General features: G+C 42.5%; 1 protein-coding gene across 8 annotated transcripts in view; it reads right to left on the bottom strand.

The window, feature by feature from the left end:
- Positions 1-14,688, bottom strand: part of LOC121906338 (DNA-binding protein SATB1) — a 79,333-nt gene that overhangs the window by 46,438 nt on the left and 18,207 nt on the right. For 5 of the 8 annotated variants that reach the window (XM_042425149.1, XM_042425152.1, XM_042425154.1 and 2 more), the window contains exons 1-3: positions 4,839-5,000; positions 3,284-3,522; positions 326-502 (exon numbers count right to left, since the gene is read on the bottom strand). In XM_042425149.1, the coding sequence (XP_042281083.1) occupies positions 326-502; positions 3,284-3,497 (391 nt within the window). In that variant the 5' untranslated portion in view covers positions 3,498-3,522; positions 4,839-5,000. Of the gene's footprint in view, positions 1-325; positions 503-1,157; positions 1,231-3,283; positions 3,523-4,838; positions 5,001-14,688 lie in introns of those variants that run through there. The other 3 variants (XM_042425150.1, XM_042425151.1, XM_042425156.1) reach the window with 2 other exon arrangements.

Raw genomic sequence — 14,688 nt, 5'->3', positions numbered from 1 at the left:
ATCTGTGTGGGAATGTGTGTGTGTGTGTGTGTGTGACTGTGTGAGTGTGTGTGTGTGTGTGACTTGAGCATCTCCTGTCTGGGATCAGTGTCAGGATGTGTTACTGTGGCTTCTGATCTGCTGGCGGTAGGCTATTATGGTCACAGAGTGTGTGTGTGTGTGAGACTGTGTGTGTGTGTGTGTGTCTGAGTGTGTGTGTACAAGTAACAGCATGTCAGAAAACGCTGTAGAGAGGATGTTAATGAGTATTAGAGGGATAAAGCAAGACAAGGAGAAAGTGGAGATACGATGACGGGAGTCGATGAGTGACATCAGCGGCGCTTACCTTTGGCCTGGGCCGCCGAACTGTGGGAGTAGCCCAGTGACAGCAGGGCCATCTCGATGAGCTGATTGAAGAGCATGTCCTTACGCACCAGGACGAACTCGGCGTGCTCCTCCTTGCTGTCGAAATCCATGGGATTCTCGTAGTGTTCGACCACACAGAACACGGGCAGCATGTTGCCTGAGGACACGGGAGACACAGAGGCACGCGGCACGGTGAGGACTGAGAGGGTTCACGTTTCTTCACGCGCAAACTTTGACCTTCAGTATTGTGTGTTTGTGGAGGGACGGGATTAATATTTAGCGCAGATGATTAAATTACACCGAGGTTGAGTGTCAAGGGAATATGAGCGAGTGACTACATTGCAGCTGAGTGGAAGTTCTGAAAAGAAACCGACTAAAGGATGTGTTTGGACCACAGAGATATTTTTCATCTTTTATAGGGCAGTTTCCGTCTAGAGCCTCACCTCTCTGCCTCAGCGCCAAACTCTCACATCAACATGAGGAATCAAACACTCCTTGAGTGCACAATAATTTCACAGACTGCATGTTTTACCTCTTTTCTTATTTAGAAATGCTTTCTTTAGTCTCGTAATTTTCCTGATCTTCCTGTTGAGTTTTCTCAAAGATGGTTTCTGTAATCTTTAATTCTATTTTAAGAAGCTTTTTTTATTAATTTTTGAAGGTTTCTTTCCTGCAGTCTTGTGTTTCTTTTTATTCCAGGTTTTAATATAATCACATAACGTTATTGAAATGTTGCACTTTGGCCTGCAATGACTGGTATGAGTTGTGCATGTTTAATAAACAAATATACATATTATAGATAGAATTATCACCTTTAACTCAGTGTGAGCAAACATGAAGCAGCCGCAGAAATCCTTCGACTCGTATGTCTTCTTTTGGCACAATAAACAGTTTATTCACTGTCAAGGTGCTGGGATCACCTTAGACTTTTCCTTCTGCCTGCCAACCCAAAATCATCCTCCCATGATGCAGCGCTTCAAATCCCGAGCCACCCCTGCGCCCTGAGGTTTACTAGTCTGTGTCAACAGTGGCTCTGCTGTTAGGTGGAATGAGCAATCCTTGCTGACTGCTGAAATGTTCAAGGGAGCCACTGTGCAAATATCACCCAATATGCCATTTTTTGCTAAAATAACATCCCTGAAATTTAAGGAAGTTAAAAGCACATGCAGACAACTTGGCCTTTTGAAGTCTCAGTCTGAATGACAACTGTAGAGAATCAAAAATTGGTCAAAGTGTTGGTGAATAATCTATACAGTAGCTTAGTGTACACAGTAAATCCTCCACCGTTTATGAGGTGCCCTGTTGCCCTACTCACTCTGAATGTGTCCACACTACTGTCACCTGGACAAATTTCTGTATATTTATTGTCCTTGGTGATATAAATGATTCACATTCTAATATTTTCCAATCCCAGGCATTCCAGAAGATGCACACAGCTCTGGCAAAACAATCAATAAGCCGACAGATGCCAGGGAATGTGCTGAAAGAGCTGCTTTTCTCCTCCCCCGATTTTAATAGATAAAGATCTAACAATAAAGACTGCTGTGTAGGTTCATTTGGGGGATCAATACTGGCTTTGTTTCCAGGGAGCCCAGAGAGGGCTGCGGTAAATATTGTTTCGGGCTCGGACACAATGCCCACTGTGGGCCCTCTGCGAAGCCTCCGCGGCGGACCGCCCGCCTCCCTCGGCAACTTCACCCTTTACTCGGGAAGAAACTGAGCGCGAGGGGAGGGTGAGAGCGATGAGGAGGCTTTGGAGGAACAAACGTCGTAGGAGGCCAAGAGAAGCAGAGATGATGAAGGTGAAAAATTAGGCTCTCTCAGCTGGAGCGCCACGCGTAGATTAAAGGAGCAAATAAGAGAAACGGCCCAACCGAGGACACTCACACAGCTACATTCCAAGAGTTCCTGAGTCCCTCTTGCCCCAAAGAAAACCAAACCAGCCAAACAAACAAACAGATGAGTTTTAGCAGCCAAGTGCTATTACAACTCCGAACCTACAGGTTTTCAAACTCATTTCAAACCCACTGAAAAAAAAAAAGCATAACTATAAAAAAGGTTCATGTTTTTGGATAGCTTCACCCGCCGTGTTTTTCACTAGACGACACCAGTTTTTATTAAAAAGCTATGTCATAATCCCAAAGTAAAGGCTCCCTTCGAACGGCAATGGCTCTTAAAGGACCCAAACTTTCCCTTAATAAACAAATGTCGGAGCAGGAGGACTGCGGTTTGGAGAGAAGAGCAGTGACACAGCGCTATGCAGCACGACACAGGGATAATTCTCACAGTGCTCTTCTATTAGCTATTGTCTGGGCAAATAAGTAGGAGTGTGTGCAGTCGGTGTGTCTGCTGAGATGACTAAAGAAGCATTGTAAAAAAAGGTTTAAGAGTTTTGGAGAGCACGCAGGGGGTGGTAGTGGGTGGAAGGTGTATGTGTGTGTGTGGGAAGGGGAGGGGGGGGGGGGGGTATTTAAACTGCATTTAAATAGCTTTCCACTATTTACGTGGTTTATTATTCTGGAAAACACACACACACACACATGCACAAAGTTGTTTCAACTATAACTGTTTTATAATCAGTTGTGTATTGACTAGAGCCGCAATTAACGATTCATTTCTTTAACCACTAATCTGTGGGTTATTATTTTGATTAATCTATGAAATGTTTAGTCTGTAAGATGTGAAAAATAGTGAAAAAGGTCCGTCACAATTTCCCAGAACCAGATCTTTACATTACATTTTCCAATAAACAGTCCAAAACCAAAAGATACTAAGTTTACAAAGATATGAAACAGAGAAAATCAATAAATCCTCACCTTTGAGATGCTGGAAGCAGTACATTTTTGGCATATTTGCTTAATAAATGACTAAACTGATTGACTAATAGATTAATCAACTTATCATCTCAGTACAGACACACTTTCTCTCTCCCTCTTACCTCTCTTGTGGCAGGTCTTCAGCAGGTGCCCGGTGGGTTTGTACGGGACCCCGGCTAGCTTGGCCCCGGTGCTGCCCAGCCTGGCCCGGCCCAGGGGGCTTCCGTTCTGCTCCAGTCGGGGCAGCTTGGCCGGCGGGGCCTTGCCCTCTGCCATGCTGTTGACCAGCTCAGAGTTCTCCTTGCCCAAACACGCCTCGCTGAGATGTTCCATCATTCTCAGCACCTCTGCTCACTATCACCTGGGGAGACAAAAAAACAGAATAATTCAGCTGTCAGCCGAGGTATGCGCGAGGCATAAAAGAAGCACAAGAATGAGAAAGTGAAACGTGATACGAGAGTAGCAATGAACACGAAATCTTTTGTGTTGATATCACTGACATGCGAAGACGTGAAGGGACATTTTTATAGAGCAAAAAAAAATGTGCTTTAAGTAATTGAGACCTCTGAGAACAGACCCATTACGGCAATAACTGTCAATTCGCCTCAGTTATGACGACTTGGGCCACGGTGACGTTTTCGTGCCGCTGTAATGTTCCCATTTTTCAACGCATGTATTATGTATGGGTGTCCCGCTAGAGATTCCCATGCGAGAGGGGGCAAACAAGCCTCGGTTTTTAGTGCAAACACATTAATTTGCTGGGAGATTCCACTTGAATGAGTACAGTGCAGTTCAAGGTATAAGGTTCTGCAGCGGTGCACGCAGAGACGAGGAAACTAACATAATTCGTTTTCTGAGTCACTTCGTGTGGCTTCACATTCATGATGCAGCTCGGAAGGGGAAGGCAGGCGAAAGGCCACTACGTAATTTTGCTTTGACAGACACACACACACACACGTATAAAATCACTCACACTATCGCTAGCATAACTTTTATAGGTGTGAACTTTATATTTAGATTTTGCAAGTGCAGAGAGATATTCATGGCAAGTTTACAACTTTGGAATGGGTGGAAAAAGGTAGCTTTAGGAAACTTCCAAGACAGTTGCTGACTCATGAGGGTAGTCATAAAAAAGTTAGTGGGGGAAGAAAAGAAAACAGAAGGGGAGGATAGACAGATAGAAACGAAAGATGGAGATTCTTTTCCCACAGGTGCACAGATACAAAACCACTGACTGAGGCTGAAGCCGCCAACAAAAAGCTTATTTTAGCTCCCGGAGTAAACTTTAAAGCTTTGATTTGGTTAATAAGATGATTTTTTTTAAAAACTGCAACGGAAAAGTCATTACGGGTGACATTACATGCAGGTTTTATTCACTGTGCCGAACAGGAATGCTGTTGTCAAAGAGTGACAAGGGCAAAATCATCCTACCCCCACGCAAAAGATCATGAACTCCTCCATTCATAACATGCAATGAGGCAACTAATTCCCCACAAATAGGGGGCCAAAGGAATCCAGACCCGGATAAAGTCCAGATCCAGGTCAGGATTTTTAAATGACCTTAAAACACAGAAAACAGGAGCAATAGTTCAAATGGACACATAAAGCCCTAAAGGAGGGAGGAGAGGAAAGGGGGGGGGGGGAGTTAAGAGAGGACAAGTTGAGTGGAAAACCAACCTGAAAAGCAGCACTTCAGCACTGGAGAGCATACAACACCACCTGGAAAACGCGTCTTCTTCAAGTTTGGCCAGGGTAGAAAAAGAGACACAAAAAAAAAAGAAAAGAAAAGAAAAGAAAAAACCCGCAAAACAACTCTTCCTCTCTTGTTATCTCTCTTTCTTTCTCTCTCTCTGACACACACACACACACACTCACTCTCTCTCTCTCTGTCTCTCTCTACGTGTGCATGACAGAAAAAAAAACGGTTATTAAAAAAAAAAATCAGTTTTTAAAAAGACGCCTTCTTCTGCTCTTCTTCGCAGATGACTGGCAGACGGTGCGAAAAAACAACACCCCGGGTCTATGGAAGAGGCGATGAGGTCGAGATGGACCGTGATAGGCGAACATTGGTAAGCGGTTATGTATGTGTGTGTGTGTGTGTGTGTATGTGTGTGTCTGTGTGTGTGTGTCCGTGTAGCCCCTAACGTTAGCTAATTCCGTCCAACTGGAGGAAGAAAACGGCAGCCGTTAGAACCGTTAGAACCGGCGACATTTAGCAAAAAGTGGACGGTTAGCCGCGTCCATCGGTTACAAGTGAGGGCGACTTCTGCTTTAGTTCGCACCACAACATCCAAATATCGGCAGGCAGGCAGCCGTACAGTACAGTTAGCAGTCGCCAGTATAAACCAAAGCACCTCGGACACAGTTGTAATAATAATAACCGCCGCCGAGACCCAATAAAACCCCCGTTGTGTATGTTCACGGAGGGGAATAAACGTACACAAAAATGGCTTAACGTCGGCTTAGCTAGATTTGACTACCGGCAGAGACTGACTGAGAAAGAGAGAGAGAGAGAGAGAGATAGGAGAGAGAGAGAGAGAGAGAGAGAGAAGGAGAGAGAGGAAAAATAATAACCGACAGTGTGATCTCGCTATCGCGTCGGAGGCGATGTGGAGACGATATGCGGACAGTCGAAACAGGTTCGCTAAATAAAACAAGGAGAAGGAGGGGAGAGGGGGGGTCAAAAAGTGCGGTTTACTTTCCCGATGTCGAGGATAAATAAGGCTTGCTGTGGATGCATAAGAGAGCTGCCTGCGATAGTAGGAGGTGTCCTGCTGGTTGGGGATTGGCGTCCGGACGGAGCTCCTCTTTCTTTCTATCTCCCTCTCTGTCTCTCCCCCTCTCACCCCGTCTCTCCCTCTCTGTCCCCATTAAATTATTAGTTGTATTGACTCATCACCCCCCCCCCTCCTCTCTCTCCCTCTCTCTCTCTCTCTCGCTCTCTCTCACTCTCTCTCTCTCTCTCTCTCCACTCCTCGCTGGTGCTGCCGCTGCCTGTGCTCTCCCTTTCTCCTCCTCATTTCAAATGGCGTGGTAGAGGGGGTAAAACATTTTAGGGGAAAAAAAATAGAAAGAAAGGAGGGTGATGTATGTGTGTGTATGTGTGTGTGTGTGTGTGAGAGAGAGAGAAAAAGAGGGGGAGAGAGAGAGGGAGAAAAAGAGAAATAATCCCCCTCATAAAAACCAAATGATTCCTCCGCATCTCAGGCCGAAAAGTCCTGGCGGAGACAAATAAAGTGGAGAAAGTGGACTGGGAGAGAAACCACACACACACACACACACACACACACACATAAACACACATGCACACACACACACACATACAAGAACAGGCTGCACATACACACACATACACACAACAGAGGGGGACGGTGTTGCGATTTCCGGCTGTGCGCGCAGGAATTTTTAATCAGCTTGATTAGAGTGAGGCGGTCCTGCATTTAACACACACAGATGCACGCGCGCACACAGTAAAAAAAAAACAAAAAAAAAAACTAAAAACATTCATTCATGATGTGTGTGTTTTTTGTCCATTTTTTATTTTTTACTTTTGCTCAATATATAGTTTTTATTTCACAAAATGCTGCACTATGCAGTGATGTGGTTTAAAATAGCTTAAAGGTAAGGTGAACTATTTGATCTACAGTGAGTGGGTGGTCATCCTGAGATAAACATGACAATAAATAATAAAGAAACCTAAAAATACATTCTGTGTTTACAGAAAAAAAAAACTTTTATATGTCCCAAAACACTCATTTTAAAACCTCCAATAACTTACATCTGTTTGTTTAAAAATAGGAATTTTTGCATGTGCAATTAATTTGGTTTTGTTCTATTAGCTTAAAAATATGCATGTTTTCAGTCATGGTATTACTGTTTCTACACAGTTTGAGTTCATCATTTCACTCATGACATTGTTTTATTTGTTCTATTTTTCTTTTGTAGAATATGTCTCAAATTATAGTTATAGACTTACTTTTTTTTACTATATATGCTATGAATTGATATCAGAAATAACATCTCTTTAAGCTCAAGGAGTGATAGCTTTAATCAAATTTAACACCACATGACTTCCAGTTAATGTTCATTCTTAAACAATAATTCAAACACATCATATTTATATGTTTAAAGATGTATTCATTTACATCTTGCAACTTTAACAGACTATGTTATGTTATTTACACTAATAAATATGTATGACCACCTTAAAAAGTAGGAAGGCTGTATCCTGCACACTTATAGTGGCTGAAATGAGCTACATCCCAAGTAGTTGTTGATTTGTCAGTCAGTATGAAGTTAGAATGATTTCTTAGGCTAATATCTACTTTTTTGGACTTTAAAAATGGTACAAAAACATATATGGCATAAAAGAATCACTGAACAAACAAAAATATGTATTGCATTTTCAGGGAGGCGCTGATTTATGTTATTTTCTATTAACAGATGGTATGAAATGAGATTTTAGATCAGTCTAATAGACCAGAGGGGTGATGTGTGCATATTAAATAACTAAAAACATAGTTCAAGATCCATATAAAACATTCATGGGGTGACCTTCCATTACATCACTACATATTTGAGGGTTGTTGTTCAATAAACAACTATGTTCTCGCAAATAAACAAACAACGCAAAGACAACTTGACATTTCTCATCTTAACATTCAGCTATCGCAGTGTTATTCTGCTATTATTTCACAAATGTTACCTCTGTAGCAGGTCATACTGTATTATGTCAAAGTAGATTATGCCAAAATATTAGACGAGCTAATCTCTTGTTGATACAGTCAACAAAACCCTGAACTGTCAGAGTGGTGGAAGGAATGAAAGGAGGAAAGAAAGGAAAAGGAGGGATATTCGGGAGGCTGGAGAACGACACAGCCTCTGCAAACAATAGCAAGCTGGAAGGTTTTTCTCAAGTTGACGTGTGAGCTATTGTTGTTATCTTGTAATTATTTCATGAACCTCTCCCTGCTGCTTTGTTGTTCCAGGGCAAACTGCAAAAATATCAGACAAGGTAATCTCTGTTGATATTGTCAATAAAAGCCTGATACGGTGTTTTTACCTAACCTTAAGGTGGCCTAATAATACCTGTTTCACTTTGGCTTTATGAACAAAGGCCAAACTAATATCTGGTCAACACAGGTGACAGTAAATGCACCATTGCTGTCTAGTAGTGTAAGGTGCAGATGCATTCGGCTCTCGATATGAGGAGCCAAAGTATCTGTGTGTGAGTGTGAGAGAGGCAAAGTTCAGTGTTGATGCACAGAGGAAATGCTTTAACGCACACATGAAATATAGTGATATTAATACAAATACTGTGTAGGATAAAAGTACACTTAAAGTTAAAACCAAGTGTTCATTCATTCATTTTGCTCTGTTGACAACAGAAGTACATACTGTAACAGGTGGAGCGTTCTGCTCAGCGTCATCAGACCAATATCTAAATCACACAATGATGAACTGACTAGCATGTCTGTCCAGGTTGTGAAAGAACAAAAACAGGAAACCAACAGAAAACAGGAAGTGTGTACACCTATGACGGCGACAAAGCCAGAGGTTGCGAACCGACCGTAGAGGTCAGGTGCATGTGAGATGTTACATAACACTATCTGCTTACTAATAAATATTTGCAGGACTCATAAACTTCCTCTTAGCATAAATATAGTAATAGTACATCAAGTTGTTTCATAAACAGTGCAAACCACAGACGTTAGCTTTTCAAAAGTAACCACCAAACAGGTGACAGCAGTCGAAGAAACTCTATGAAACAACTAAGAAGAAAATTATTCAAATGTACAGAAGCTGTTTACAAGCTGAGCTTTAGAGAAAAAAAAAAAGATCAAGGTCCTTTAAAATAAGGCTGAAATTGAAAGAGATGAAAAGCCGAGCACCGAATAAGTGATGGTGTGTTGTATCACCGTGCAGTAGAATCATTACAGTTACACTTCAATGAACCCCCAGTTGTGAAACCAAATCATTGTTCCACCCACCCATGTGAGGTCAAAAGTTTGCTCATTTCAAAATATATTCATGGCTGAAAAGGCAGCATTGGAAATTCACCACAGAAGGCCAGCGGAGAAGCTTTTAACGGAAAAATACAATCCGAAACTCACCTTACAGACCTGAGATGGAGAGATGTCTTGAAGTATTGACACTTAGTTAGCATGAGGCGTAAGTTTTAAGAGGGGGGGGGCGGCTGCATTTAAAAGGGTCCCGTGTCTGTGGTTTTTTAACAGGAAATGTAAGAGTTGTTGAAACTATTGCATAAGATAAAGATGTATAAGGTCTTGAGCAGAGGCTACCGCTTAGATTCAATGATCAATTCTCATCTTAACAATTCTCGGGGTTTCAGTGAGCTGCCAACATTGTGTACTAAACACAGCTGCGGTGTGCTGTGTGGTTAAATGGCTCCGCTATGTGTCTGAATAAAGGACCCGAACTGTGGAGTAATTACAATATTTTCAGAGGTTCATTTCAATGTGAGATATTATTCACAGTCTGAAAAATGTGACAAAGATTTTCACAAAGTCACTCAAGACATGAAAGTAAAATTGACAAATGAATCATATTGAAGATAGTGTCTATCTTGAGCTACATGAGAGGCACATTAAAGAGGATGAAATTGGCCTGTCCACATATTTTTTATTATTACTTTTTTAAGAATAAATGATGAAAATCAAGTATTGTTTTCTTTTCTCTCTGAAATGAAGGTGCATCATTTCAGAAAGTGTTTCATTTTGCACAACGTGACTACTGGTCAGGTTCACTGGTGTCACTGTGATATGTAGTAACATGAATTGCACCGACAGGCTGCAGCCCCCCCCCTTCCCCTCCCCAACACCCAAACCTTCTCTTCAGCAGATCATTTTGCATCACCTACACCTGCACGGCATCACGGCACAACATTGTGCATGTTGACATGTTTTCCACGTTGACATGTTGTACATGATGTTTGCTACAGCTCCTGTTTCTCTCTTTGTTTTTTTTGTTTTTTTCCCTTGGCCACAGTTAGCAGCATTCGGAAAACAGGAGTGACGGTGAAAGCGAGCCATTGTCGGCAAAATGCTCTTTTCTATCTGGCATGACGCAAGCAGCCGCAGTCATTTCCACTGTGATTGTCGGGCACCATCAGAGAGCATCGATAACCCCTGCCAGGCCTTGGCACCGCCAACAGGTGCCGGCACTGCCAGCTAGGTTGGCACCGACGTGGCTGTGAAAACCCTCTGACATCCAGAAGGGCACAGATTTGCACTGAATGCACCACTGAATCAACACTGCTGATTATCAATTAACATATACCGTTTTGTATCACACAGAAAAGAGGGAAAAATGGGTTTTGAAACACAGAAAGCTTGTTTTAAAAATACTAGCTGTGTGCTGTTATAATCATGTGCTGAATACAGATTTAGCTCTGTTCAAGGTGGGTTTTTACAAGCCAGTGCGGCTTTGTGTCGGGGAGATACAGTACGTGGTGAGCTATGCATGTACACAAGTGTAATTGTTCAGGCAGGATTTTGTGCCTGTTGGCTACATTTGTAAAGAAAACATGAAAAATGACATGAGAAACATGACAGACCAAATGCTAAATTGCAACAAAAGACACCTCATATTTAAATGTCAGGAGTCATAGCATTACACCGCAGATACATTTCATCTTCAGTGTGTGTATCACCACAGGTACTGTACTGTCTTATCAAAACTATCAGATCTGGCCTCCTCCTTTTTTAAACCACATTTATGTCTCAAGAGGAAATATATATTATGCTTGTCTTATTAAAAAAGACACTAATAATCAACACACAAAGGGGTAAAAAGACTGAAAATGAATAAGAAAACGTATAATAGTTGGCTCAGCATGCAGATGCGTCTTTATTTACTGTGTCAGGCGAAGCCGGCGCCATCACTTACTGTACGTAGGTGTTGTGATGTCTTCATGCTCGCCACTTGTGATGCTTCTAATGGGCATTAATACGATTATTTGGATTACTAATACAAATTAGTCTGCGCATCCAGTCTGAGCTAACACAAACAGCAATGGGGGGGTAAGCGCTGTCACTGGTTCGACTTTGAGCTTTCTGCAAAGTGTCTCCCACAATAAAAAAACACACACATAAACATAATAGTATTATTAAAGGCAGTGAAGGATTTAATAATCTGTCGGGGGAACGTGTCAAAACATGCCTGCATCAGTGTGGGTGCACAGATGAACCTCTGTGAGACATAAGATGTCATGTACAGTGAAAAAAGGAAAACACAGGGGGGTGGAGGGGGGGTGTACAGTAGATGCCGTGCAAAACCATTAAGCAGTTAAATGAGTAATAAAAGTGACAAAAATGAAATTAATCTCTCATCTAAACAAAAAGGTTGTATTGGCGCTGGAGTAGATGGTATTTTATTTATTAACAATTACCGGCTTCATTTTTTTTTATCATGAATGGATTCACATCAAAGCCAGACTTGACTTTTGGAACAAAGAAATTGTTTTGGCATTTGTAGGACGTTACGTGGGCATAGCGTGGGTTTCAAAAATGTGTGAAACCTACACATGAACGTAACATGAAGGCCACTTCTCCAAAATACTGTACGGAACTGGAAATCTGAGACACTGAGACGATGGGAACGAGTGTAATGCGTCATCATTTCGTCGGCTAAGTTCCCACTTCGCTCGTCTTCTCAGAAATACCATTGATTGTTTACGTGTGACGTGATTGATTTCCCTGCAGGACTGTTAACATGCACACATTTACAACCACAGGCCGGGTTAGAATCACTTCTTACTGAGTTCAGGGTCTAGGTGGTTTATTAATGTTTCCCCCCTAAGACATCTGAGGACCATGAAAAATTGCTTAATCAGTTGTTACGAGGTAAGCACAGATAGACTGAATATTCCATAATGAACATATCCTCCAAATCAAATTAGTTTCATGTTTTCCATTAGCCTCTCATACAGCGAGTGTGGCTTTCAATTACTAGTGAAATAAGGTGATTTCTACATTTCTCATATGTCCGCGTTTCGGTGTGGGAGGAGGGAGGAAAGAGAGAAAGAAGGAACAAGGGGAATGTAATGAACTGAGAGTCGGCTCCTAAGTGCTTAATTGTTTTATAATCACATGAAGTCGACAGAAATAGAAGCGGAGCGAGTGGTCTCCACCTCAGGTCTGCTGACAGGAAGGCCTAACGCCAGTTGGCCTCAACGAGTCTCTACTGCGCTACAGTGGAAGGGTTTTTTTTTTTTTTTTTTTTTCCCTCCTCCGGCGATATGTCTGAACGACAACCACGGCTCCACCGACACCCCTTGTTCTCACATCGTAACTCTCCACTCTCGAGACGCAGCCTTTAGACGTGTGGTGTGCACTGTACACAATGCAACTCCCACGCACAAGCAGATGCACGCCACACACACAGACGCATGTACATCTGCTAAGCAACGGTGTTGCTTTGACGTAGTGTCGAACAACACCTCTGCCTTCAGGGTCCGGGGCCCTTAATCTGCACCTTGACTTTACAGTCAGCGTCGGTGTCATAAGGTCGACGTCGACTATGGTTATTGTACCGCCGAGCGACGCGAGGCCAGTTCAAGCCAGCGGCAAGCTTCCTCACAGGAATCTGTTTTAAAGATTCGAAACTGTATCCCTGCCTTGTTTTTTCACTTCCTCCTTCTCTCGCTCTCTTTGCCTTTATCAAATTAAAAAAGCCAATTAGACATAGAACAATCAACGGGTATCAGAGGCAAGGCCGTTTTTTTTTTAAAGAAATGACTTTTCTGTCACTACTCGCTGGAACCCGGGTCATCACATGACCGACTAATCAAACTCTAATCTCTGCCTCGTGGATTGCAACAAATAAACAATTAATAGAGTTAGAAAGACAGGGGTGTTTGTGTGTGTAAGAGATACTGAAGACGGCTTTTTCCACGTTGTGGCACTGAGAGAGAAAGAGAGAGGACAGACTGAAGGGGTGAGAAAGGTTGCCATGTCCTGCTGGGTTTTTCCTGAAGTGGGGGGGGGGGGGGGTGGGGGGAGAGAGAGAGACGGTGAAGGGCACAGTACCCCGGCCTTGTGGGGAGTTCTTGAGAGTGTTAAGGAAATGAAGGCAGGCGATGGGATGGTGTTACTCGCCTCAGTGTGCGAGAAGTGATGCTGGAATATAAGCATGCGGGGAAAAACGGCGCTTAATATCGAGGCTTATGCAGAAGTATTAAATAAGAGGTGCAGACTTGAGAATGTGGTTCATTATCTACATATTTTTTTTTCTTTGCACATTTAATCCCTTGTCAAAGGATGCATCATCCATCCACTGACGAACAAAACAGTTGATAAGGCAAGGGTGTGTGTGTGTGTGTGTGTGTGTGAGAGAGAGAGAGAGAGAGAGAGAGAGAGACAGAGAGAGAGAGAGAGAGAATACAGTATGTGTTGAAATTGTTTCATTGGAGTATGTGGGTGGGTATTAACAACCTGATCTTAGCGGGATGCGCTTTCCTCTAAATCGCTCTCTCTTTTTTTTTTTTCCCTGAACAAAGCATTCAGAAAAACCTACACAGATCGGATAAAGACAAGCATCGGAATAAAAGACAATGAGTTTTTTTTTTTTTTTTTTTTTCCCTCTCGAGAAATTAAAAAAAAAAAAAAAAAACATACATTGAGATCTGTAATAATGTGATTTGAATCGTGAAAACTTACATGCTTTCTTTAAATGATATTTTCCACGGTAGCATGAAGCACGCTAAATAACAAAAAAAATAAACAACTAACATAGGAGGGATGTCATTTTGTTAAAGCGTGACAAAACCGACATGACGGACTTTGGGTCTTTTATCTCCTGGGGAGAACACGCCAACCCATTCGGTGAACAGGGCTGATTGTGAGGGACCCAAAAACAATGTGACGCTTTTATCACTAAGCCAAGGAATCTGGATCAACAGTATGCAAAGCATATGCCAGAATAAATGCAGTCGAACATGCTGGGACAACATAACCCCCCCGCACCCCCCCCCCCCCGCCCCCCACCCTCTACTAACCAGTCTCTCTCTCTCTTTTTTATAATATAAAGAACTTTCCAGATAATGACAAAATGAGCTCTAACTCCCGAATCACACACTAAGTATTCACCCAGGGTGGTATGTCTGTAACTGTCGGAGAGGGAGGGAGGGAGGGAGGGAGGGGGGGTGGTGGGGTGGGGTGTGGGGGGGGGCCCTTTCTTACATTTTTGAGCCCTGGAATGCAGCATTCCCTATTAACACACCAACCTTTTCTTTTTTTCCCAAACTAGTTGCAACATGTCATCAAAAAGAAAAAAAAAAACGCTGGGAATCATTGTTATCTTTCTCCTCTATTAGCAATCATAACAGAGCTATTTCATACAGAGGTAGAGATGGCGGGGTGTGGAGGGGTGGAATCCCCAAAGAGCCACACATTAAAAAACGAGACAGGCCTCTTATTTACTGGCGGCAGTCTAATAAATACATTTGCTGGCAGCTAAACAGGTATTTACTCTGCTCCCTACCACAGGTATAATTTCACTGTTTGCT

This window comes from Thunnus maccoyii, chromosome 10, assembly GCF_910596095.1.
Source record: "Thunnus maccoyii chromosome 10, fThuMac1.1, whole genome shotgun sequence".
Lineage (NCBI taxonomy): Eukaryota > Metazoa > Chordata > Actinopteri > Scombriformes > Scombridae > Thunnus > Thunnus maccoyii.
Note: the sequence above shows the minus strand (reverse complement) of the source record. Positions and strands in the feature narration are given on the sequence as shown.